The 26,826-nt window shown below is 44.2% G+C and overlaps 1 protein-coding gene across 3 annotated transcripts in view; it reads left to right on the top strand.

The window, feature by feature from the left end:
* Window positions 1–25,989, top strand: part of CAPN10 (calpain 10) — a 28,890-nt gene extending 2,901 nt beyond the window's left edge. Inside the window, exons 4-15 of one of the 3 annotated variants that reach the window (XM_073359163.2) lie at window positions 1,844–1,975; window positions 2,246–2,442; window positions 5,557–5,774; window positions 6,166–6,307; window positions 9,907–10,073; window positions 12,943–13,226; window positions 15,238–15,440; window positions 17,328–17,380; window positions 17,498–17,583; window positions 18,206–18,405; window positions 18,846–18,891; window positions 25,126–25,988. In XM_073359163.2, the coding sequence (XP_073215264.1) occupies window positions 1,844–1,975; window positions 2,246–2,442; window positions 5,557–5,774; window positions 6,166–6,307; window positions 9,907–10,073; window positions 12,943–13,226; window positions 15,238–15,440; window positions 17,328–17,380; window positions 17,498–17,583; window positions 18,206–18,405; window positions 18,846–18,891; window positions 25,126–25,155 (1,758 nt within the window). In that variant the 3' untranslated portion in view covers window positions 25,156–25,988. Of the gene's footprint in view, window positions 1–1,843; window positions 1,976–2,245; window positions 2,443–5,556; window positions 5,775–6,165; window positions 6,308–9,906; window positions 10,074–12,942; window positions 13,227–15,237; window positions 15,441–17,327; window positions 17,584–18,205; window positions 18,406–18,845; window positions 18,892–25,125 lie in introns of those variants that run through there. The other 2 variants (XM_073359162.1, XM_073359164.1) reach the window with 2 other exon arrangements.
* The last annotated feature ends 837 nt before the right edge of the window (window positions 25,990–26,826 follow it).

The raw sequence follows: 26,826 nt of genomic DNA, 5'->3' as shown, positions 1-26,826 counted from the left end.
TGGGCTAACTGTATCTTTGGCCACTTTGATTGAGAGCCTTTAGTACTCTGTGTATCAAATGTGTTTACCCAGCAAGTCTGACTAAGTTTGACACCTGTGATTCTTCCCTTTAGGAATCTGTCACTAGTGGTCAATGTGATAACTTGATGGCCTTCTAAAAAAACAAAGTATTGTTTAATTTCCCCTTTTTTCTTCCTCTACACTTTATCCCTAGATAATCTGATTTGCAAACACAAATTCAACTCCATCTCTATGCTAAAGACTCACAGGTATACCTCTCTACTCCAGATCCCTGCCCTTCTGTCCAGACTAAGATCTTGGCCTATCTCTCTGAAGTCTCCTTGTGGATGTCTAGCCATCAGTTCAAACTCAACATGGCTAAAACAGAGCTCTTAGTCTTCCCCCCCAATCCCATCCTTTCTCAGTCAGTGTGGACATCACCACCATCCTGCCTGTCACTCGGGACCATAACTTGGGTATCATCTTCAGGTTAGGCCTCTCTGTAGGTCTTCACGTCAAGGCTATGTCTAAATCTTGCCCAATCTTTCTGTACAACATCTCAAACATACGGCCTTTCCTGTCCATCCACACAGCTGAACTCTCATGCAGGCTTTCATCAGCTCACATCTTGATTACAGCAACATCCTTTTCTATGGCCTTGACAAATGCTATCTTGCCCCTCCCGTATCCATTCAGAACACTGCTGCAAAGATTATTCTTCTTGTTTGTCACTTTGACGATGTCACCCTTCTCTTTGAATCCCTCCACTAGCTTCCCCTTCTCTGTCTCATCAAACATAAGTTACTTGTCTTCAGTTTCGAAGGCCTTCATGCCCTATCACCACCCTATCCCCCCACAATAATCTCTCATTCAGTATTGAAAAGTTGATGCCAATCTCCATAGCCCATTTGTTAAATTTTCAAACTAGCACCTTTATGCTTTCTCCTGTGCTTGCCCCCATGCTTGGAAGGAGCAAAGCTATCTAATTACTTTTCTTTACTGACAAAAACCTGACAAGCTGCTGGTGTGCTGAGACCACTACCTGTTGTGTCTCATTGTTTCCTTGTATTCCCTTGTCTTCTATATTCATCTGTTGTTTCTTGTATATTTAGATTGTAAGCTCTTTGCAGCAGGGACTACCTTTTTGATCTTTGCTTGTACAGCATCTAACACAATGGGATCCTGATCCATGACGGGGGCTCCTAGACCATATGGTAAAACAAATAACTAATAAGCATATTTCCCAGAGTAAAGTGTGGGGCTCCGCTAGCCAAGGAGAAAAGTAGCAAAGCAGCAGCTCAGGGCTAATTCATTCAGTTTTCTGCCCGCTGTAAAGTTTACAAGAAAAAGTGTTTTGCGGTTTAGATCAATAGCTTGCTTAGCAATGGCAAACTGAGTTTTGCGTGGCCAGACAAGGGTGGGTTTTTTTGTTCTGGGATGTTGAATTCTCTCATAGCTTGTATCTCATGCTGCCCTGCTAATGTACCTCAACCTTGCTTGTGAGTTGTGACCTGCACAACTACTAGGGAGTGGGTTATTTCTCTCTCTGTTCATTCACTTCTTGTCTCTTTGCTGAGATTATCAATAGTAATGTATTATTGATGATGGAATCTATCTACCAAGATCTGGACTGAGATCCACCAGTCTTATTTCACATAGGTCACCTACTGAATAGTCATACTGTAACAACTCTCAATTAGTGGTAACCTGTACTGTATTCAAACAAGAACGAAAGGTCCCTTATTGTGTTAATTGTCTTGTGAGCCATCCGATCCCACAAAACATAGCTTGTTTGGCTTAGACTGTCATACAGGATTTAACCTTAACGTTTGCTTTGTTTTAGGAAATTTGTTCTGCTCCTCAATTGTTTTCAGACAATCCACAGGAGGTGCAAGTGAAGCAAGGGATTTTGGGAGATTGTTGGTTCCTGTGTGCCTGTGTTGCTTTGCAGAAGAGTAAATACCTGCTAACTAAGGTATAGAACAGCTTCTTGTAATGTTTCATGTCCTAGCAGATTTTCCTGTATGCTCCATTAATATTTTTTTCCCCTAGTCTTTTCCAACTCAGTGAAACTTCTAAGATGTACTCTGATGCTCTGTCTTTACTCTTTGATGTTATGACATATTATTTCTATCTATGCTATGATGTAGAATAGCTGGAATTGACCATGTTTTAAGTGGTGGTTTCCTCAAAAGAAAGTCCCTGTTTGTCTTGATTTTGCTAATATTGTCTTGTCTTCTTCCAGGTAATCCCTCCAGGTCAGCCCAGCTGGACAGATGAGACGTACACAGGCTGTTTCACTTGTCAAGTCTGGCAGTTTGGACATTGGGTGGAGGTAACCATTGATGATCGCCTGCCTTGCCTTGGGGGTAAACTCTGCTTCTCCCAGTGTCAGACAGAAGATGTGTTTTGGCTTCCCTTACTGGAAAAGGTCTATGCCAAGTAAGTGAACTTAATTGGAGGAGGAGATTTAAATTGCAGTAATGACTAGCACATATTCTACATAGTGCTTTGTTTGATTGGATTTCATGCCATGTGGGCTTCCAGAGCCCTCTCTAGGACTTGAGCTCTTTATATCTGAAACCTGTATATAGACTGATAATTTCCAGAATTTTTCCTATATTGGATTCTGTAGAGGTCCAATGTTTATCCTGGATCACCCAGATACATTTTCGCCTTCACACAGGGTGAGATTTTCTTACTGAAAGGAATTGTGAAAAAAATAAGAGTTTTATAATGACCCAGCAGCTGCTAGACTGCAGTGATGCTCAGCTAGCTACTAGCTGCAGATCACCTAGCTTAGTAAGACTGAAATAAAGTTTTCCCTGGTGCATTATTTGAGAAGATTTTAAGATAGACATCAATGGACAGATCTTCAGCTATTGAAAATCTATGATGCTCCACTGAAATAATGAAGCTACACCAGCTTATGTTAGTTGAGGCTCAGGCCCTGAATATTTCTTTCCTGCATACTTCTGTCTAACCATCCCTTGCCACTCATTTGCTGGTTTTATCAGGAGTTATGGACCCTGGAATATTATTATTGTTGTTGTTTTGTTTTATATCTGGCAGTGGGGCCATTGTTTTATAAAATAAGCAGCAAAATACGACCTCAGCCCAGTATACAGTGTAGACTGACAAAGCAGTTCAGAGACCAAATGCTTTGGATAAGAAGGACACCAAACAGTTACAAGATCTTAGAGAAGGGTTTGTTTAGCCCCCAGCAGAGGACAAACACCTTTTAAGGTGAAGTTACTCAGCTAGCAGTAGATATGCTGAAGTTAAGGTACATGTTTCTGTCAAGGCACCTTTAGCACATTAACCTTTTCTTCTTACTGTGGGTTTGCCAGGCAAATGTTATTTTGACCATTTCTTACAGAAATTTTATGAATCTGGCTTAGTATTCTTTCAGTGTGTTCATTCACTCTGCTTTGTAGTTACCGCAAATAATAACACAACGTCCCTGACCCCACAAAATGAAACAGCTGGGAGAAAAAACTAGTTTGACTGTGTTTAGCAAACAAAGAATATATTAAGGGGAGGTATGTTAGAAATGTTATTTTTTAAACATTACTAGCTATATTGTGCTTCATGAAGGGTGATGAAAGTTTAAAGATGAGATGCAAATGACAAGCAGTGAGCAGTTTCTGTACAGGAAAGGATTGTATCAAGCTTTCCATAAGGCAGTGTGATATCTTATTTTTCTTTCCCTTTTCCCATCTAGTTGGAGTCAGGTAGCCTATCAGTGTTTCCAGGTTTGCTGGTCCAACGCTCACTCCATATCTACTTCGTCCTCCCGTACACCGTCTATTGGCTGTTTTCTCGGCCATCCTCTTGTTCTCAGCCTGTGAACTCTAGTCCCAAATGTCTCCTGTTAGGGAGCTTATTCCTTCACCCACTTACTTCCCTGGTCCTTCTCGCGTGAACAGAGAGCAACAATACCCATAGTCCAAAGTTGCAAACAATTTCATGTTTATTGGAGTGAACTTCCAGCAAGCATGATTTCAGTTTCCTTCCTTAGTGTCCTCCTTCCCAGCTCTGACACCACAGAGCCTTACACCTGTGTCCCTGTTCCCATTCCTGCCCTTAGCCAAACATGATTCCAATTTCCCTACCCCCATTCCCTGTTCCCATTTCCGCCCCAAACACTCACTCACTTCCTGATTGACTGCAGACTATATAGTAAAACTTGTGTTCTGCTTAGCTATACCTTAACCGATCATTTTCCTGAAATTTAACTAACTAATCCTAACATATTGTAACATGATTATGTAACCAATTATATCCCACCACCTTAATTAGTTTACACCCAGCAAAATTAATTATACAGCAGACAGAAACAATCACAGAACCAGACAGAGATTATACAGACAAACAATAGCAAAGTGGGAACTATAATGACAAAACAATACAGAAGTGAGGATTTCACATCCCATCTATTGATAAGTGAGTTCTTGCCAGACAGGATGCTATCAAACTAAGTTTCCTTTTACATTTTCTAGGCACTTCCCTTTCTCTGGAGGTGATAAGCACTATCAGGACAGGATTGTATTCCGAACAGCCCAATAGCACCTTATTTCAATGTGACTAGTTTGGACTCCCTTATCCATCCTTCAAACATGCCCATACCGTCTCAGCTTCCTCTCCTGCAGCTTCTGTCTGATACCACAGACCTTAGTCTCACTCCTGATGTCATCATTCCACGTGTGTTCCAGCAATGTCAGCTCTTTCACTGCCCTCAAACATCTCATTTCAATGGCTTCAGGTCTTCTCAAATGCTTCTCTTCCGTCACCCATTTCTCTGATCTGTAGAGAAGAGCTGATCTTACCAAAGTTTGGTATAGTTGTCTCTTAAGTAGTCATAAATCACACCACCTATCTTTGCCAGTTTTGTCTCGCGCGCAGTTCACTGTTGACTACTTTGTTTGCTGCTAACCAGCCACCAAAGTACTTGAATGCAGAAACCTGATTTAGTTGCTGGCCCTCAATGTTAATATTCATCTATTTTGGTCCCGGGTGAATTACTTCAGTCTTTTCTTTAGTCATTTTGGGGCCATAATTTGTTAGTTTCCTGTTCCAGGTATCAATTGCCTGGACCAAATCTTCTGCACTATCGGCCATGGGTGCAATATGGTCTCCATACATCAACTTTGGACCATCACCTATTTGGATTTTCTTACTTATGAAGTCCATCACAGTTTTGAATACTAATAGTTTAAGCACTGATCCCTGGTGGAGCCCAACCTTCACCTCAAAACACTCTGTTACACCGAAGTGTGTCCACTTGTCATGAAAGTGTCATACAAACCTGTCACCATCTGGACAAGGTCCTCTGGTACGTCACAGAATCGCAGCAGAGGCCCCAGCTGTCACCTAGATACTTTGCTGAATACGTGAGGTGTCTGATGGCCTAAATATTTCATCGCTGCAGTGGCACCTTTTATGTCATACTAACATCAGGCTCCCAATGGGGACATATGTGTGATTAAAATAAAGCCAAAATGATGTTCATTTAAGTTTGAAATATGTGCCACTGTTTCTTTTTTGTTTTTATAGGGTGCATGGGTCTTATGAGCAGTTGTGGGCAGGGCAGGTGGCAGATGCTTTAGTTGACTTGACTGGAGGTCTAGCTGAGAGATGGATCCTAAAAGACCCTGGAAGAAGCATGGAAAGAGAGAGGACTGGTAAAGTTTTGGAGAAGATGGTATTTAGGAGACTGATGAACCTGAAGGAACAATGTGTGATAAGTTGCTCAGTCCTCAGCTCCAGGCAAGGTAATATGAGCATTCCAGAGATTCTTAAATATGGCAGGTGTGTCTTTTTCTTCCCATAAAAGGGAAAAAGTAAGGGAAAGTAGTGCTTCAGCACCACTGGTCTATGGATACTCAAAGCTAACTAGCATGTTTCTAGGGATTCTGGTGATCAGCATTTCTCTTCACTCTTCTAATCATAGATGTATAAACCAGGCAGTTATTTGTCTCTGCGTACAGGGTGGGTTGCATGTTCATCCGTTGTGTTCACAGGCAGAGCAGTTGACTTGTAGCAACTTTCTTCAGTACAAAGTGAATCTTCTTCACAGGGGATAGCGAGTTTACTTCCTCTTGCCTTGAAAAAGAATGCTGGGTAGTTTTCTACCTCCTAACGATGGTTATCTTTCCTGTACAGGTGCCAGTGAACTGGGAGAATTTCATGCCTTTATTGTCTCAGATATGCTTCATCTCTCCAGAGTCTCGGGCAACGAAATCATCTTGCTACGGATACGAAATCCTTGGGGGAGGAGGTGTTGGAAAGGACGCTGGAGGGAAGGGTAAGTGGCTTGTTTTCATTTAGAATACTCTCTTTTTAAGGTACTACCATAAAGATGAAGATATTTACTGTGTGTGAGCACAAAATGTGTGTGTATATTACAGAGTAGTATTCCTAATAGGCTACAACAGAGGAGAGTTGCAGAGTACGGTAGCCTTATTTCTTAGAACCTTTTTATGAGTTCAGCATACAACATTATGGTTCTTGTGGTCTTGATTTTTTGGGGTTTTGGGTCTGGCAATCCTGATTTCCAAATACATGATACATTGATAGGAAATATGTTTTTTGGGGGTGGGGATTTAATTGGGTTACAGATTGTTGTAATAAGCCATAAATAATAATAATAATAATAATAATAATGTTGTAATAAGCCACAAAATGGGGAAGAGATGGCCAGCCCTCTGTGGAGATAGAGGTGGTTAGGGACTATTTAGAAAAGCTGGACGTGCACAAGTCCATGGGGCAGGACGAGTTGCATCCGAGAGTGCTAAAGGAACTGGCGGCTGTGATTGCAGAGCCATTGGCCATTATCTTTGAAAACTCGTGGCGAACGGGGGAAGTCCCAGATGACTGGAAAAAGGCTAATGTAGTGCCAATCTTTAAAAAAGGGAAAAAGGAGGATCCTGGGAACTACAGGCCAGTCAGCCTCACCTCAGTCCCTGGAAAAATCATGGAGCAGGTCCTCAAAGAATCAATCCTGAAGCACTTGCATGAGAGGAAAGTGATCAGGAACAGCCAGCATGGATTCACCAAGGGAAGGTCATGCCTGACTAATCTAATCGCCTTCTATGATGAGATTACTGGTTCTGTGGATGAAGGGAAAGCAGTGGATGTATTGTTTCTTGACTTTAGCAAAGCTTTTGACACGGTCTCCCACAGTATTCTTGTCAGCAAGTTAAGGAAGTATGGGCTGGATGAATGCACTATAAGGTGGGTAGAAAGCTGGCTAGATTGTCGGGCTCAACGGGTAGTGATCAATGGCTCCATGTCTAGTTGGCAGCCAGTATCAAGTGGAGTGCCCCAGGGGTCGGTCCTGGGGCCGGTTTTGTTCAATATCTTCATAAATGATCTGGAGGATGGTGTGGATTGCACTCTCAGCAAATTTGCGGATGATACTAAACTGGGAGGAGTGGTAGATACGCTGGAGGGGAGGGATAGGATACAGAAGGACCTAGACAAATTGGAGGATTGGGCCAAAAGAAATCTGATGAGGTTCAATAAGGATAAGTGCAGGGTCCTGCACTTAGGACGGAAGAACCCAGTGCACAGCTACAGACTAGGGACCGAATGGCTAGGCAGCAGTTCTGCGGAAAAGGACCTAGGAGTGACAGTGGACGAGAAGCTGGATATGAGTCAGCAGTGTGCCCTTGTTGCCAAGAAGGCCAATGGCATTTTGGGATGTATAAGTAGGGGCATAGCGAGCAGATCGAGGGACGTGATCGTTCCCCTCTATTCGACATTGGTGAGGCCTCATCTGGAGTACTGTGTCCAGTTTTGGGCCCCACACTTCAAGAAGGATGTGGATAAATTGGAGAGAGTCCAGCGAAGGGCAACAAAAATGATTAGGGGACTGGAACACATGAGTTATGAGGAGAGGCTGAGGGAGCTGGGATTGTTTAGCCTGCAGAAGAGAAGAATGAGGGGGGATTTGATAGCTGCTTTCAACTACCTGAAAGGGGGTTCCAAAGAGGATGGCTCTAGACTGTTCTCAATGGTAGCAGATGACAGAACGAGGAGTAATGGTCTCAAGTTGCAGTGGGGGAGGTTTAGATTGGATATTAGGAAAAACTTTTTCACTAAGAGGGTGGTGAAACACTGGAATGCGTTACCTAGGGAGGTGGTAGAATCTCCTTCCTTAGAGGTTTTTAAGGTCAGGCTTGACAAAGCCCTGGCTGGGATGATTTAACTGGGAATTGGTCCTGCTTTGAGCAGGGGGTTGGACTAGATGACCTTCTGGGGTCCCTTCCAACCCTGATATTCTATGATTCTATGATTCTATGATTCCTTTGGAAAGTCAACCTGTGGTCTGTGGACCCCTCCCATAGACCTCTTAGAAGACAGAAAACTGACTGAACAGAATTCAACCATACATGTTGAACATGCTCAGCATGGCATTTGACACAGCATGAGAAAGGGTGCTAGACAGTGGACTTATATGGTAATGAGAACACTTCCAGGTTTTGATCTGTAGGTGGGGATATTTACATACTTTTGATTGATCAGAAAAACAAAATGCCTTTTCTGGATCTGAAATTTTATTTTCATAAAAAGAAAAGGAGGACTTGTGGCACCTTAGAGACTAACAAATTTATTTGACCTGTAGCTCACGAAAGCTTATGCTCAAATAAATTTGTTAGTCTCTAAGGTGCCACAAGTCCTCCTTTTCTTTTTGCGAATACAGACTAACACGGCTGCTACTCTGAAACCTTTATTTTCATAGTCACCTTTTGTAGACCCCTTAGACATAGTCCGCAGACCATAGGTTGAAAACCACTGACCTAAATCGTTGTTACCTGTAATCCACTTACCTCCCTGCCCCCAGATTCTTTTTCTTTTTTTTGTGACAGGAAAGGTATGTTATCGGGCCACTTCACTTGAGTGGTCCCTTGAAATATGTATGAACTATTTATGCTAAACAATCTGTTCCATCTCGTTCTACCTTGTATTTAAAGATGGTAGTCTGAGTACATTTCCCAGACCTGAAGAAGAGCTCTATGTAAGCTCAAAAGTTTCTCTCCCCCCAACAGAAGTTGGTCGAGTAGAAGATATTTCCTCACCCACCTTGTCTCTAATATCCTGGGACCAACACAGCTACAGCAACACTGCATAGAGAAAAAGACAGGCTAATTTAAAAATTAGTGTTGTGCTGGACACCGCATAAAACATAAAGGAAGACACACACTCCTTGCCTCAAAGAACTTAAAGCTGTAGTACCCTGTTCTGTGAAGTGCAGAATGTTTTTCAGTCTCAGTAAAATTAATGGGAGTTGAAGGTGCCCAGCAACTAGTAGGACCCTAAATAATTAGTTGTGGCTCACATCTTCAACTTGCAGTAACTTTGAAGCCAACATGCTAAAAAGGTCTTGCCCTACTGCTCTATGGAAATGGTGTGTCGCTGATGTAAGGGGTTCAGTAAGTGGCACCAGAAAAACCTTCCAAAACAGCCATATTTAATTTTATTTGTTTAACCACTTTCGTGTGTTTGGAGTTGTGTTTTTCACTTCCTCTTTCCATCATGCACAAATTCTAACACCTGCTTTTTTTTTAAACGATAAAAAAAGGTACAAATACTTTGCACATTGTTCAGTATTCATTGCAAATAAACTATTTGTTTTACCTGGGAGTATGTTCCATAATCCCTTACTCTCTGGTGTAGCTGGTTTCTAGGTCTTCCTGCAAGGAGATTGCCTATCTATAATTTCTCTTTCCAGTCCCAATTGATTAATAACTAGACGAAATGTTGCATGGATGAACACAATAGTAAAATGAAAAAATACCTTTTTTTCCCTCACGAAGCAATTTTTGTAGAAGATTTTTGTAGAACTCTATTGGGAGTGTGAGCAAAGAGCTTAGACATTGACTTTTGTGCATTTATTTGCAGTGGTCAAGGGTGGAGCCAATTGGATCCAATAGTTGCTTCAGAATTGCTTTCCCAGATCCAGGAAGGAGAATTCTGGGTTGAGGAGGAGGAGTTTTTCAAGGAGTTTGATGAGATTACCATTGGGTTTCCAGTCACTGAAGAGGGACAGCTTCAGAGCCTCTATACAGGTACAATGTGGACAAAGGGACTATTGGTAACAAGTCAAATTAGTTTAATGGGAAAGTCTGATTTGAATTAAAAAGGGCCAAAATTAGACTTGTTTAGCACTAGATCAGGGGTGGGCAAACTTTTTGGCCCTAGGGCCACATCGGGTACAGAACTTGTATGGATGGCAGGGTAGGGAAGGCTGGGGGAGGCTATGCCTCCCCAAACAGTGAGGTGTGGCCTGGCCTCTGCCCCCATTCCAGCCCCCGAGAACTCCCACCCTCATCCGACCCCCCCCCCGCTCCCCACCCCTGACTGCCCCCTGGGACTCCTGCATCCTATCCAAACACCCCTGCTCTCTGCCCCCTGACCACCCTCCCCCCCCAGATGCCCGTACCCTATCCAATCCCCACTGCTCCCCACCGCCTGACCACCCCCAGGACCCCCGCCCCTATCCAACCCTCCCTGCTCTCCCTGCCCCACGTTACCTGTGGAGTGGGGGAAAGGGGGGCTCAGTCCTTTTCCCTGTGTGTTTCCCCTGCTTGTTTGGCTGCTCTCCCTGGCAGTCGAGCAGGGCTCGCTCCCTGTCTGGGCTTGGCTGCTGGGGACAGGGGCCAAGCATGCTGGAGGTGGAGGGGGGCCCTGGCTTGCTCTGCCCCTGTCCCCAGCAGCGGGCCCAGGCCCCTTGATCCCTGCAACCCTCCCTGCTCCTCGCCTCCCCCCCCCCCCCCGACCGTGCCGCCCTGGAGCACCAGGTCTGGCGGCGCTATAGCCGGGCTGCCCGGCCGGAGCTGCAGCCACGCTGCCCAGGTAAGTGTGACTGCAAGGGAGGGAGCCAGGGGAGTAGAAGGGGAGGGGTCAAGGGCTAGCCTCCATCCCGCTCACCATGCTGCGGGGGAGTTAGGCTTGCAGAGGAGCCATCCCGTCCTGACCCCACTCCCTGGCAGGAGCTCGGGGGCTACAGGGAAGTGTACTGCAGGCCGGATGTGGCCCGCAGGCCGTAGTTTGTCCCCCTCTACACTAGACCTTTGTGGTTTCCAAAACGTTTTCCAAATTTTATTGAGTATGCCCTGAATGCGTACTCTGGGAGAGGTTGGAGAACAGAACTGGTGTCTACTGGGTAATTAAATTAAACTTCTTATTAACTTTTCTCTTTTTCTACATTTCTCTGATTTACTGGAAAAATCCTCTTCCTTATTTGCCAATAATTTTAAGAGTTGTAAGTGAAAATGCTTATGCAAAGCTTAGGGACTCATGTACTTTGAGGCTGTGGAGATTGCTGCAGAGCTAACCTGCCTGCTATAGAATTATGCTCTGAAATCTCATCATTTAAAAAAATGTTTCTAGCCCTTATAGTTTCAGTGCATACTCCATGCAGCCCAGACATCAGGAGGTTTGGGAGTGATAGCTGGAGTCCAGCTTGCAGGCAGCGAAGGGGTAAAACAGAAGTGTAAGCTGTCAAGCTAGGTTGTCTGGAGAACAGTGCAGTAGCTGAGGCCTGGGGAGATAAGTTGCTCATGCCATCTTCAAACTCTCACCTTCCCTGGCACACATGGGGAGAATCTGGTTCTGAATTGGGTCATCTGAACAGCACCAGAGGAACAGAAACCTGGGGAATGGAGCCAGATATACTTAATCCTGCCTCAGTGTAGGAGGCTGGACTTGATGACTCCTTAAGGTCTCTTCCGCCCTTCATTTCTATGATTCTGTGCTTATTCCAGAGAGACCAGTAGGAGGCATTTTGGCTTTGATTTGGCAAAACATGTAAACATATTTGTAAGTAAATTCCTATTCACCAAAGTATTAAATCGTGCTTAAATGTGAAGTAGGTGCTTTGTGGAATACAGATTGTTTGCTACATTAGTGTTGCAAGTTCTCCTCCTCCTGCTCCTCCACACCCCCAGAGGTGTAGGTGTCGCAGTTACTCCTTCATCCCACCTCAAGATGATCTATGGAGAATTGGAATTCTGACCTACGCTTGCTGTAAAGTTCTTATCAGCCCACGTCTGCAGATGAGATGATCTCTATGTAGGTTATTTTATGGTCCTCGTTTGCTGCAGTATCAGACACAAAATATTTAAAAGCAGAAATACCAGTATTTTACTCTCTTCCTTCCCAACCTGTAGGCCCAGGATCGGCAACCTTTGGCACGCGGCCCATCAGGGAAAGCCGCTGGTGGGCCAGGACGGTTTGTTCACCTGCAGCGTTCGCAGGTTCGGCCTGTCGCAGCTCCCACTGGCTGCAGTTCACCGTTCTAGGCCAAATGGGGGCTGTTGGAAGCGGTGTGGGCCAAGGGATGTGCTGGCCGCCACTTCCCGCAGCCCCCATTGGCCTAGAATGGCGAACCGCAGCCAGTGGGAGTTGCGATTGGCCAAACCTGCGGATGCTGCAAGTGAACAAACTGTCCCAGCCCACCAGTGGCTTTCCCTGATGGGCCATATGCCAGAGGTTGCCAATCCCTGCTGTAGGCCTTTCCTGTGACTGTTGCTGCTGGGAGGAAAGAAGGAGATTTCACAGGAGTTTTTAAACCTTTTTTTTTTTTTTTTTTTTCCCCAGACTAAAGAATTGTTTGCTATGTTTGCCCCCTTGGTGTGGGAGTTAGTCGTTTCCTGAAGACAGTTTTACTGGGGAGCCCTGTAATGTTCTCTTCCAACTGGGAGACAAATTTGAGGTTTCAGACTTGTAGAAATAGTCTGCATATGATCTTTAAGGATAAAGTTCTTCAGCTTCCCACTCTGACTTGGATTTTATACCTCTTGGGATATCTTGGCCGTGAACATTAGCTCACAGAAAGTGGCCTTGCCACAGGACTGCTTTCAGTCTGGAGACTCTTGAGCCACAAAAATGAATTGTTTCCAATTGCTGATGTGTGGTACCTGTTTTTTTCCTTAGAGAAAGTGCTGAGTCATACTCGGAATCTCTGTGGATCCTGGGTGAAAGGCCAGTCTGCAGGTGGTTGCCGTAACAACAACAGCTTCCCTATGAACCCCAAGTTCTGGCTGAGGATATGTGAGCAGAGTGAGGTGTGCATTGCTCTTCTGCAGAAACCCAGGAAGTACTGTGCTGATTGGGCTGGAAGAACTCAGAATCTGACCCACTTAGCAGAGAAAGGTCCATCTCTGACTGAAGGCATTCAAGGGCAGAATTACCAGGCTGTGGGACTGCACGTCTGGAAGGTAATTGGGGGTAACTTTTCAAACTTCTAGTTGGGCCAAGAAGAAAAGTTTCCAGAAAAACAGGAGCATCTGACATAGTCATTCATTTGTTACTGCAATGCCATGAGTCCATTGTTCATGGAAGTCAGGGGTGTAAAAGACCTTTTAGATGAGACTTCCCATCTCACAGGGTCATTGAAGGATCGTTGCCTATAGTACATATACCAGGGCTTTATTGAGTTTATTTTTAAACATTCTAAGCAATGAAGCTTCCGCTACTTCTCTTTGGAGACTGTTCACACAGTCAGTTACATTGCAGTATTAGAAAGATTTGCCTGATAATTTTTCCCTTTCTTAATGTTAACTCCTTTCTCTTAGTTCAACCCCCTTGTACTATCCTAAGAAGTTCTTCTCTCGCTTTGGTGTCTACACCCTTCACATGTTTGTATACTGTTATGTCCCTCCCTTAATTATCACCTCTTATATATGTATTAATCTTTTAAAATCTCTGTTAATCTTTTCTCATAAGTCAGTCCTTTTACCACCCTACTTGTTTTTGTTGCTTTTCTCTGGGTTCTTTCTAGTTTGTTAAACTCTGTCTAATAATGTGTGTACCCAGAATACAACACAATGTGCATAGGAAAAAAACTAATTTCAGAAATGCCTAGTGCAACTGAAAATAATTCTACTCATTTGTAGCTACAATTTTGTGCAACTCTATTTTTGCGTACTCAAGCTATCATCGAGGTGTTCAAAAACTTCAGAAATGTGTGTTTATGCTTGTCGTTGCACAGTGATCAGTGCCCCTGGGTTCATTAATATAATTTCACCTCCAAGTTTAATTTGCACCATGAAAATATCTTCTAACAACTTCTTTCTTTTTAATTACTTTCGTAAACAAGAACATAATTAGTAGTGGATGAAGGCTTATTTTACTGATGCTCAGGCCAAACGCTTTAACTCAAAATATGAACAGTATTTTTCTCCTAATCTCCTTTAATTCCCCACAGATCTCTGTTACACTTGTTGTACCTAAAATATTGTGAAAGAATTAAAATGTTTGCCCTTCGCTGAAAACGTTTAATTTCAGCTGAAATGTGGTAGACAGGTTTTCAGTCTGGGCCTGGTTTGCTCCAGCCTGTTCCTTTTTTTTGTTTTGAAGAGAGCAAATTAAAACAAATTGTTTTCACTTTTTTTGATAACAGTTGCTCACTTTTACAAAATGTGCTCAGAGTCTGGTAGGTGCTGAGCTTTAACCTGCCCTGAGACTACATGAGATTTCCAAAAAAGTGATTGTTTGAAAAAGTAGCTATTGTACATGAGCAATGTTCAGCACCACTGAACTTTGCATGAAAAATGAGAGCTTCCCATGGTTTATAGTCTGACCATGTTGGCTTCTGGGTAAATCTAATCTGAATGAAAACACAACAGTGTATCAGAATTTTGTGTTTCCTTTGGGCAAAATTCTGCCCTGAGGCATGCTGGTTCGGTTCTGCATGGGGCTGGTTTGTAACTGATGCCCCCAAGAGCAATTCTAGCTGGGACAGAATTCTTCCTGGGAACTCCCAGGATAAATATGCCAGAGGAATGTTCTGTGACCTTTTGAGATGGTATAATGTGCTATATGTGTGGTCTGCTCCATTGGCTGATGGATAGATGGTGGACCATTTCCCTATACTCATCTCACCCTTTCTTGCCCACTTACTGGCATTAACTTCCGCAGGGAAGCTATGTGGGAGAAGGGACTACAGTCCCCAGTGAAATTCTGTCCAGCACTGCTCCAGAGCACAAGAAAGGGGAAGCAGCTTTCATTTTCCCACCCCGAATTGCTCACCCTCATGAGTGCGATCCTGAATCTGACCCTTTGAGACAGGTTTGGAAATAATACTTGCATGGTCTGCCAGATGGCAAAGCACACACTTGTGGTACTATGGATTTGGGGTTTGTTGACTGAATATTTGACCCCATTTAACTTTGCTATAATCTTGTCAACTTTCCTACAATGCTATGCTACATTATGTGTCTATTTTAGGTGGAGAAGAGGCGCTTTAACCTACCAAAGACCCTCTCTGCTCCTCCGGTTGTAGGTACCATTTGTCATTCTTATGACAGAGAAGTACATCTGCGCTGTGACCTTGCCCCTGGTTATTACCTTATTGTCCCTAGCACCTTTCTGAAGAATGCAGAGAGCGACTTCCTGCTTCGTGTATTCTCAACAGGAAGAATCTGCCTCAGGTATGTTCAAAAAGGAAGAGAAGTAGCAAATCCCACAAAAACCCTGTTGACAGTTTATGTAAAGCCTTATGCCCTTTACGAGGGCTTGCTGTGACCTGAACTATGGTTAGGAGAGGTACATGTAAAGAAGGTGCTAAATCTTTTGAGTTCAGGTAATTAGTGTGGCTGTATAATGGGCACCTCTTCTGGCTCTTTTGAATGGGGTCTCGGAGATGCTTGAAGTCCTTCCTGTAGTACAGGGGTGGGTAACCTCGAGCCCACTGCTTCATTTCGTCTGGTCTGCGGCAAGTCTCCGTGCCATGGGCCGAAAGCCCCGAGCCTTGGCGCCCCCCGCCCCCACTGGGCTGAAGCCATGAGCGCCGGATCGCCGGCATGTCCTTGTGGCCCCTAGGTGGAGGGGCGATCAGGACAGCTCTGCATGCTGCCCCTGCCCCCAATGCTGGCTCCGCAGCTCCCATTGGCCAGGAACTGTGGCCAATGGGCACTGGTCGCGTGCACTGCACTGAGCCGCCTGGCCCCTCTGCCTAGGGGCCGGACATGCCAGCTGCTTCCGGAAGCAGTGCAGAGCCCGGGTAGGCAAGGAGCCAGCCTTGGCCCTGCTGCGCCACCAACCAGGAGCCTCCTGAGGTAAGCGCTTCCCCGACTGGAGCCCACACCCCAAACCCGCTCCTGCATGCCAACCTTCTGCCCCAGGTCAGGCCCTGCTCCCGCACCCTAACTCCCTCTCGGAGCCCACGCCCTAAACCCCTGCCGCAGCCCTGAGCCCGCTCCTGTACTTCAAACCCCTTTGCCCCTCCCAGAGCCCCCTCCTGCACCCCAAACCCTTCAGCCCTCCAGCCAGAGCCCTCACCCCCTCCCGCAACCCAATCATTTCTGGCCCCATCCCAAAGCCTAGGGGAAGCCACGAGCTTCGTGCCACCCCCCACGGGGCTAGAGCCGCGACCACTTGCTTGAGCCTCTGCTCCCACCCCAGAGCTGTGTGTGGCCCCTGACTGATTTTTAATGTGGATCAGAGGTCCCTGATAGAAAAAAGATTCCCCACCCCTGCTATAGTACCTCAAGGGACCTGGGGGGTGGCCACCTAAATCTTTTTTTGATCCAAGAGAGCCCCAGTGTCTGGAAGAAGTGCACACTGTTCAGAGGTGAACTGGTGTAATTCTTTGCGGTGTGTACCTTGTGGAGAATATACTTCATACAAGGTATGGTGTGTTTTATACAAGAATGTTACTGCTGCACAATTACTGCAGGCATCAGTACATTTTGGATGTTGCACAGGTCTGTGGTGTGCTCACTTCATCCAGGGTAGATGTTTCCTGGAGCTTTGTGGGCGGTGGGGAAGGCCTCCGAGAGCTACATTGTTTTCATATTTCTTTCTTTTCCTCCTTGCCCTATTTGCGGGGGCGGGGGACTCTAGGGAAATTAAATGCAAAAATGTAAATTCATGGAACATTAAGGTTAAGAAACCAAATGCATCAATGTTAGGAAATTCAAAAGATAAATTTAATCAATAAACTAATGCAGCATGTTGTATTTTCTATTGCTATGTCTTAAATACATATTTTAATGTGTTTATACTTTAAATTTACATTGTGCAATGTGGCCAGATTCAAGGTGCTGTAGAGATCTTAAATTTTACTTTATTTATTTTCTCTGTTCCACAAATGTTCAGGTTTTGCATTTAATTATACTTATATGTGGCAATGATTGGCATTGAATTAACAGTTAATGGGAATGCTTGACTGGTAAGAGTTTGCATTTCTTGACACTTATTTCATTATTGGTATTTGTCCATATTTTGACAGCTGAGCACTAAGGATGGTGAATTACAGTCATGGAAACCTTTCACCTTTTGTACACTACTTTCCCTTTCTTTCTTACATTTGATAGTGAGATAAAACCACCACCCACTGATGCTGCCCTCTGTGAAGAGCTCCCACCAGGTGAATGGGAGACAGTGCAGCTACAGGGATGCTGGAAAAACGGCCAAAGTGCTGGAGGTAGCAGGAACTTCCACTCCTTCCATACCAATCCCTGCTTTCCCCTCTCCGTCCCTGCAGGAACAGAAGAGCGCAGCATGAAAGTCACCCTCCGCCAGCACTGTCAAGATAGCAAGTGTCGTCCAATAGGGTTTCATATCTTCCAGGTATGATTTACCCCAGTCAGTCAGATTAGTTGATTCTTGTAAATGAAACAAATCCATCACTTATTCAGGTGCCTCTTACCTTGGAGAAGGGAAATGCACCCTATAAATGATTATATTTGGGCCAATACAAGTAGACATTTGAGCTGTATTAGTTCACAGGTACAGTAGGTATAACAATGCATGAGTGGATAGCACAGCAACCAAATTTCTGGTTCCACTGAACCCTTGTCATATTCCGGTTTAGAAGTCATGCAGCAGCCAGTACTTATAGATTTTTCTGAATGTTTGAAGGGTTTTATTTAACACTAAGACTATAGCCAGGTAACTCTATGTTAAATTATACGCTTTTTTTTAAAATGCATGGATTTTTTTTTCATTTTTACACAGATGCAAATGGTTGGGCATGCTTGGTGACTAAGACCCAAGCTTGGTAATTGGGCTTGACTCTCTCCTGCCCTTCTCCCCTAACAATTTTTTTTCCCCCCTGACAACTGATAAGTGACCGTGAGCGAACCGTGATCACTCTATGAAATAGGGCGTGTATTTGGAGGGGTGGGTTATTTGTGGACCACTCTGATTTGTTTTAAAGGTGTGAGATCTGAAATTATTTTAATCTCTTCAGGTGCCTAACGACAGTTGGAAACCACAGAGTTGTTCTTTTCTGCACTTGGAGCCACTGGTTAGCTGTGTACCTCATTGCTACTCACAGGAAGTGAGCCAACTGTGCAGACTCTCTGCAGGGAATTATGTAATTGTACCTTCAACGTACTTGCCTAATACTGAAGGCAATTTCACAGTGGTCATAACCAACAAAATAGACAGGTAAAAATATATAGGTATCTGTTTGGGTTTAGACTGTTTCTAAATTCACATGTAACAGAGCATAGGACAACACTACACAATAATTTATAATAGTAATGTTTCCATATTTATTATAACATCTTTGTACCACTACCACAGGGTAACTGGGGTGACTGGCCCTTTAAGGGAAGTAGGGCTGGCTCCATCTGTGCCATAATTACCAGCCCGCAATCTGAGGGGGTGATACTAATGGGATCAGATGTTAACCTGATGAACAATTGGGCCTCAGAAAGAGGAACTACAGGAAGTAGGTTAGGCCTGTGGGAGGCTCTGATCGAAGGTCTGCAGGAAGTAGGGAAGTTAGGTCTTGAGAGAGACAGGTAGAGTTCCCTGGGAGATGAGACAGTAGGAAACTATTTATGCTTTGCACTGAAGTAATTTTTTCTTTCCTTTTCAAATAGGAAATGCATTCAGAGCCAGGAGATCCTTGGACAAATATTGCAAGAAGTAGGTGGCATTTGAATTTCAGTGGCACTGAGATTGATGTACACTGGAAGTCAGAGGCAAACACATAAGCATTAGCTAATGATTTGTACCAGGGACTGGGAGACAAGAATTTGAAAGTTCTAATTCCACTCCGTGCTAACTGTTTGTTCTTAGGCACATCAGTGAACCTCTCTTTTCGTTTTTCCAGTCTGCAAAATAGCAATTATACTATAACTCTTTGTCTTCTCTCATGCTGCCTCAGACACAGGGAATCCCCTCTCTGAAATGATCTATAAAGCCATACTGACTCCTTCAAATCCATCCTCAATACCCACCTCTGCTGTAAAGCCTGTGAGAAGCTGGTGGACTAATAGCTGTGATGGGCTTATGGCAATAATTGACACTTATATTTGCATTTTAAAAGTTATTAATATTCATAGAATCATAGAATATCAGGGTTGGAAGGGACCTCAGGAGGTCATCTAGTCCAACCCCCTGCTCAAAGCAGGACCAATCCCCAACTAAATCATCCCAGCCAGGGCTTTGTCAAGCCTGACCTTAAAAATATCTAAGGAAGGAGATTCCACCACCTCCCTAGGTAACGCATTCCAGTGTTTCACCACCCTCCTAGTGAAAAAGTTTTTCCTAATATCCAACCTAAACCTCCCCCACTGCAACTTGAGACCATTACTCCTTGTCCTGTCATCTGGTGCCACTGAGAACAGTCTAGATCCATCCTCTTTGGAACCCCCTTTCAGGTAGTTGAAAGCAGCTATCAAATCCCCCCTCATTCTTCTCTTCTGCAGACTAATTAATCTCAGTCCCCTCAGCCTCTCCTCATAAATCGTGTGCTCCAGACCCCTAATCATTTTTGGTGGCCTTCTCTGGACTCTTTCCAATTTTTCCACATCCTTTTTGTAGTGTGGGGCCCAAAACTGGACACTCCAGATGAGGCCTCACCAATGTTGAATAGAGGGGAACGATCACGTCCCTCAGTCTGCTGGCAATGTCCCTACGTATACATCCCAAAATGCCATTGGCCTTGGCAACAAGGGCACACTGACAGGTTTCAGAGTAACAGCCGTGTTAGTCTGTATTCGCAAAAAGAAAAGGAGTACTTGCGGCACCTTAGAGACTAACCAATTTATTTGAGCATAAGCTTTCGTGAGCTACAGCTCATTTCATCGGATGCATACTGTGGAAAGAGTGGTCACTTTGGATAAGCTATTACCAGCAGGAGAGTGAGTTTGTGTGTGTGGTTTTTGGAAAAAAAAAAAGGGGGGGGGGGAGAAAACCTAGATTTGTGCTGGAAATGGTCCACCTTGATTATCATACACATTGTAAGGAGAGTGATCACTTTAGATAAGCTATTACCAACAGGAGAGTGGGGTGGGAGGAGGTATTGTTTCATGGTCTCTGTGTATATAATGTCTTCTGCAGTTTCCACAGTATGCATCCGATGAAGTGAGCTGTAGCTCACGAAAGCTTATGCTCAAATAAATTGGTTAGTCTCTAAGGTGCCACAAGTACTCCTTTTCTTTAAGGGCACACTGTTGACTCATATCCAGCTTATCGTCAACTGTAACCCCTAGGTCCTTTTCTGCAGAACTGCTGCCGAGCCATTTGGTCCCTAGTCTGTAGCGGTGCATGGGGTTCTTCTGTCCTAAATGCAGGACTCTGCACTTGTCCTTGTTGAACCTCATCAGATTTCTTTTGGCCCAATCCTCTAATTTGTCTAGGTCCCTCTGTATCCTATCCCTACCCTCCAGCATATCTACCTCTCCTCCCAGTTTAGTGTCATCTGCAAACTTGCTGAGGGTACAATCCACATCATCCTCCAGATCATTTATGAAGATATTGAACAAAACCGGCCCGAGGACCGACCCTTGGGGCACTCCACTTGATACCGGCTGCCAACTAGACACGGAGCCATTGATCACTACCCGTTGAGCCCGACAATCTAGCCAACTTTCTGTCCACCTTATAGTCCATTCATCCAGCCCATACTTCTTTAACTTGCTGACAAGAATACTGTGGGAGACCGTGTCAAAAGCTTTGCTAAAGACAAGGAACAACACGATCACCGCTTTCCCCTCATCCACAGAGCCAGTTATCTTGTCACAGAAGGCAATTAGATTAGTGAAGCATGACTTGCCCTTGGTGAATCCATGCTGACTGTTCCTGATCACTTTCCTCTAAGTGCTTCAGAATTGATTCCTTGAGGACCTGCTCCATGATTTTTCCAGGGACTGAGGTGAGGCTGACTGGCCTGTAGTTCCCAGGATCCTCCTCCTTCCCTTTTTTAAAGATGGGCACTACATTAGCCTTTTTCCAGTCGTCTGGGACTTCCCCGGATCGCCATGAGTTTTCAAAGATAATGGCCAATGGCTCTGCAATCACATCCGCCAACTCCTTTAGCACTCTCGGATGCAACGCATCCGGCCCCATGGACTTGTGCTGGTCCAGCTTTTCTAAATAGTCCCGAATCACTTCTTTCTCCACAGAGGGCTGGTCACCTCCTCCCCATGCTGTGCTGCCCGGTGCAGCAGTCTGGGAGCTGACCTTGTTCGTGAAGACAGAGGCAAAAAAAGCATTGAGTACATTAGCTTTTTCCACATCCTCTGTCACTAGGTTACCTCCCTCATTCAGCAAGGGGTCCACACTTTCCTTGACTTTCTTCTTGTTGCTAACATACCTGAAGAAACCCTTCTTGTTACTCTTAACATCTCTTCCTAGCTGCAACTCCAGGTGTGATCCGGCCTTCCTGATTTCGCTCCTGCATCCACGAGCAATATTTTTATACTCTTCCCTGGTCATTTGTCCAATCTTCCACTTCTTGTAAGCTTCTTTTTTGTGTTCAAGATCAGCAAGGATTTCACTGTTAAGCCAAGCTGGTCGCCTACTATATTTACTATTCTTTCTACACATCGGGATGGTTTGTCCCTGTAACCTCAATAAAGATTCTTTAAAATACAGCCAGCTCTCCTGGACTCCTTTCCCTCTCATGTTATTCTCCCAGGGGATCCTGCCCATCAGTTCCCTGAGGGAGTCAAAATCTGCTTTTCTGAAGTCCAGGGTCTGTATTCTGCTGCTCTCCTTTCTTCTCTGTGTCAGGATCCTGAACTCAACCATCTCATGGTCACTGCCTCCCAGGTTCCCATCCACTTTAGCTTCCCCTACTAATTCTTCCCGGTTTGTGAGCAGCAGGTCAAGAAGAGCTCTGCCCTTAGTTGGTTCCTCCAGCACTTGCAACCAGGAAATTGTCCCCTACCCTTTCCATTGTCCATTGGATTGTCTGTGCACCCCTGTATTGCTCTCTTTCCATTTTCCATTGGATTGTCTGTGCACCCCTGTATTGCTCTCCCAGCAGATATCAGGGTGATTGAAGTCTCCCATGAGAACCAGGGCAATGCGATCTAGTAACTTCCGTGAGTTGCCGGAAGAAAGCCTCATCCACTTCATCCCCCTGGTCCGGTGGTCTATAGTAGACTCCCAACATGACATCACCCTTGTTGCTCACACTTCTAAACTTAATCCAGAGACGCTCAGGTTTTTCTGCAGTTTCATACTTGAGCTCTGAGCAGTCATACTGCTCCCTTACATACAGTGCAACTCCCCCACCTTTTCTGCCCTGCCTGTCCTTCCTGAACAGTTTATATCCATCCATGACAGTACTCCAGTCATGTGAGTTATCCCACCAAGTCTCGGTTATTCCAATCACATCATAATTCCTTGACTGTGCCAGGACTTCCAGTTCTCCCTGCTTGTTTCCCAGGCTTCTTGCATTTGTGTATAGGCACTTGAGATAACTTGCTGATCATCCCTCTTTCTCAGTATGAGGCAGGAGCGCTGCCCTCTCACGCGCTCCTGCTTCCTCCTGGTATCCCACTTCCCCACTTACCTGAGGGCTTTGGTCTCCTTCCCCGGTGAACCTAGTTTAAAGCCTCCTCACTAGGTTAGCCAGCCTGCTTGTGAAGATGCTCTTCCCTCTCTTCGTTAGGTGGAGCCCATCTCTGCCTAGCACTCCTTCTTGGAACACCATCCCATGGTCAAAGAATCCAAAGCCTTCTCTCCGACACCACCTGCGTAGCCATTTGTTGACTTCCACGATTCGACGATCTCTACCCAGGCCTTTTCCTTCCACGGGGAGGATGGACGAGAAGACCACTTGCGCCTCAAACTCTTTTATCCTTCTTCCCAGAGCCAGGTAGTCTGCAGTGATCTGCTCAAGGTCATTCTTGGCAGTATCATTGGTGCCCATGTGGAGAAGCAGGAAGGGGTAGTGATCCGAGGGCTTGATGAGTCTCGGCAGTCTCTCCGTCACATCGTGAATCCTAGCTATATTAATAGTGTGTATGTATATATGTGTGTGTGTGTATATATATAATATTTTTAACTGTACTCTCCTTTTGTGTCTCCATCACTCTTATTTTATTTATATATTCAGTCCTTTTCCTCACCCAATGGGCTCTGATCTGTATTGGGGTCTTTAGGCACTACTGCAGTATTTAGAAATTAATACTAATCATATGGGAAAAAAAGAGTGGGGAAAACCTGGAGATGATTGCCCTGTATGCCTTAGTAGGTCTACGTTTGTGTTTGCTTGTACACACAATATGCTATTATGATAATTCACATTGGGCTGTGAGCTGTTTTGGTCAAGTTAATGCAACATGTTTAACATTTCACTGATTATTTTTTTTCTCCACTACACATGCGCACAATGTGGTTGCAGGATTGGGCATGAGTTCTGAGTTCCTGACACTTAAGATATTTTTATTTTAGGGGGGGAAAGATCCAAAAATATTATTTTTTGCGACTGTGTTAAAATAAAATCTTACTTGCATTTTAAATCAGAGGGTGTTCTTCATAACACTGTTTACTTATTAGGCAAGACAAATACCAACCTGATAAAATCTCCCAGAGGTAAAAAGGCCAATTACACACAGAATAAACAAGCAAATAAAAAAACAACCACATCACCACACCAGGTATCAGTTGGCTTACTAATTTTCCTGCTCTAGGTTATGTTGACCAGTGATTATACTTTGTCCTCAAAACCACACAACAAACTAAGCCTGGACTTTTATTTCACAGAAATTGGAGATAGAAACATATATGTACATTTCTAATGGTGGCCTTGCTTTAGAATCTAGGAGCTGTAACACCTAATTAATAATAGCATTATTTCCATTCCTTGTTCATTATTCATTTCTTTCTTAGATGTGGTTCTTGCCTGTCTCTAGGGCAAACGTTGATAGGCCCCTCCCTCAGTAACAACAGCCTATCTAGTGAGATTATTTTTACATTATTCCCTAAGGGTAGTCAGACTTGGGCCTACCCTGCTGTCCAGTAGTAGGGTAAAGTGCCAGTGGCACTCCCCTGAGAATACCGTGCTTCAAACCTCCTGAGAATTTCAGTTTGGAGATGACAGCCACAATCTCCTCATTGATTCCAGCTAAGATACAGAAAGAGATAATCTCTGAGTTTTTAAGAAATCCTAGCTAGGTGAAGGTTATAAAGACTATAACCTAGAAGCAGTTCAGGTTTTTGAAGGGGAACCGGTGGAGAGCATGGACTACTTTGGTGATGTGGTTTTGTTAGTCTGCCTTACATAGAAGTGGGCTGCTGTGTATTAAAACAACTAACGCTTCTATGTGCCCTTCCTGGTCTATGCCAGGTGCAGTACACTGCAGTAGTTTAGCCTGAAGGAGATGGAAACATGGCTGACTGCGCTGGGTCTATATCTCGAAGAAAAAGGTGCAGTCCCTCTGTTAATCAAATATTAAAGCACTTTTGATTACAGCTGCTGTTTGGTTGCGTAGGAGTGGTGACGAGTCCACTTAGAACCATGAGACTATGCAGTGCTTTCCCCTTTCCTCCCAGCCCCATTACTTGCTTTTCATTCAGGTAGTTGTGTGTCTCGGGCACTGGGACAAGTGGATAATGGCACTGAGAGAGAGACGTAGAGCGGGTGCGAGTGGTATACTGTATTGTATATTTCTAGGGTTCTGTCCAGTCTAGTTCCAAATTACTGAAGTTACGGGATTTGCATCACTTCCTTGAGACTATTTAAGTGTATCAATTAACAGGAAGAGAATGTGTAACAACACATGGCCTTAATTCCTGAATTTTCCTTTTCTCTGTCTAGCTAAGGCATATCTGCCAATCTTTTTCACCCTGAGACTGTTAACATGTTACAAAACTACAGGTTTTAACCTATGAAATAGCTTCAGTTCAGCCTCTTTTTTGCAGGTCTCCTTTACAGCTGTGATGAAAAGGTAATTTGGAATTCTCGCGTCAACATCATAACAGTAGAGAGACTGGAAAAGCCTGACCTGTGGCTATTTTCAATTTGAAATGAATTAACCAGAAAATACCCTGGTCCCAGTGGTTTTCCATTCAGACTGACTTCCAGCCTGGTGACGTCCTCTCTGAAAAGATACCTCCTTGATCATTCGCATCCTGATGAGCATTCTTCCCCTCCATGTTTTACTACCAGCAACATACAAATGAACTTCATGCTATACCTCAGTTCTTCAAAAATATGGGCAAAGGGTGTGTGCACGTGTTTTAACTCAAGCTGTAGTTTTAACATTAAAACAGGAAAAAAAAAATGTGACCTATGTGTACATAATGAAAGAACGTTTGGTGAAGAGTACCCAAGTTTACAGAACAACCTCAGGAGACCAGCAGAGGAAAGGAGGAGTGTAGGGGAAAGAAACTGGAGTCCCTTTTCCAGGAAGGAAAGACTAGGATCCAACGAAGTACACTGGAACAGGTATAGACCAGATCTAGATCTACCACTGCCAGTCTTATTACTGAGCACTTTATCATGGGCCCTGCTACTATGAATATTTGTCATGAAACTGTAACTTTGGAAAAGATAAGTGTAGGCGAGTTTGTCTTGCACCATGTGAACACCTGGAAGGGAAGGAAGAAATAACTTATGCAAAGCTGTTGGTTTGAAACTCCATATAAGACAGTATTTTTACTAGTAACCAGAATGTTGTTTTCTTAATTCCTGTTAAAATATTTCTTACTCAAGTGTGGGTTTTTTAGATATTGTATTTTCTTTAATAAATGTAAGGTGATGTTAAAGAGTTTAAAAGGTCTTCTGTTAATATCATTGATAGTTTCAATCTCTTTGTGTTTCTTTAAGCTTTATTTGTTGTGTTGTGGCAAGCTTTGCAATTTTTTGCAATCCCCAGGTTTCCGTTAAGTGGGAGTTGAAAAGCAGACCTAGAGGGCCCAGTTCTCCTCTGACATTGACTTTACAGCAGCTTCACATGCACAATGATACTTTCAGCGTCAAAACTCACTCCAGAATCTTTTACGGTTTTCCCTATTGAGCTTCAGAAACTGAAGAAAACTAGGCTGCACGCAGCCGATTTGGAAACGGAACCTTTTCAGAAGTGGAATCAACAGAGCGCGATACGTTTGGTTGAGATTAGTGGGATGGTGATGCAATAAATGGTAGTACCAAGTGCACCTAACCCTTAATTTTCATAGAATAGTGTTATATCTAGGGGTGATCCTAAGAAATGGTGGTAATTTGATCTAATTTCTTCAGTTCTCAACTGCTCAGTGCCCTCACTTTAAGTAACCAGTAGTAGAATGTTGTCCCACTAACCTCTCCAAAGAGGATGGAGTTGTAAGGGGAAACGAGGGATTCTTAAGAAAAAAAAGAGTTGGTTCCTGGAGATGCCGTGATTGATATAACAAAACAGATGCATAAGCAACTTGTCAAGAGACAGTAGCTTTAATGAGGAAACCAGGAGAAGAAGGCGAACAAAAAGAATCTGTAACACTATAGTGACATGTCACATTGCCAAATCCAAAGGGACATTCAAAAGAATGGTGGTTGTGAGAGGACATGAGGCCCTAAAACTGCAGACATGTGCATGCTTAACTTTACTACTGTGAATAGTCCTCCCAGAGAGAGTAAAGGAAGGG

The sequence above is a fragment of the Lepidochelys kempii genome, chromosome 9 (genome assembly GCF_965140285.1).
Source record: "Lepidochelys kempii isolate rLepKem1 chromosome 9, rLepKem1.hap1, whole genome shotgun sequence".
In the NCBI taxonomy this organism is placed as follows: Eukaryota; Metazoa; Chordata; order Testudines; family Cheloniidae; genus Lepidochelys; species Lepidochelys kempii.
This window is presented reverse-complemented; position numbering and strand designations above follow the sequence as displayed.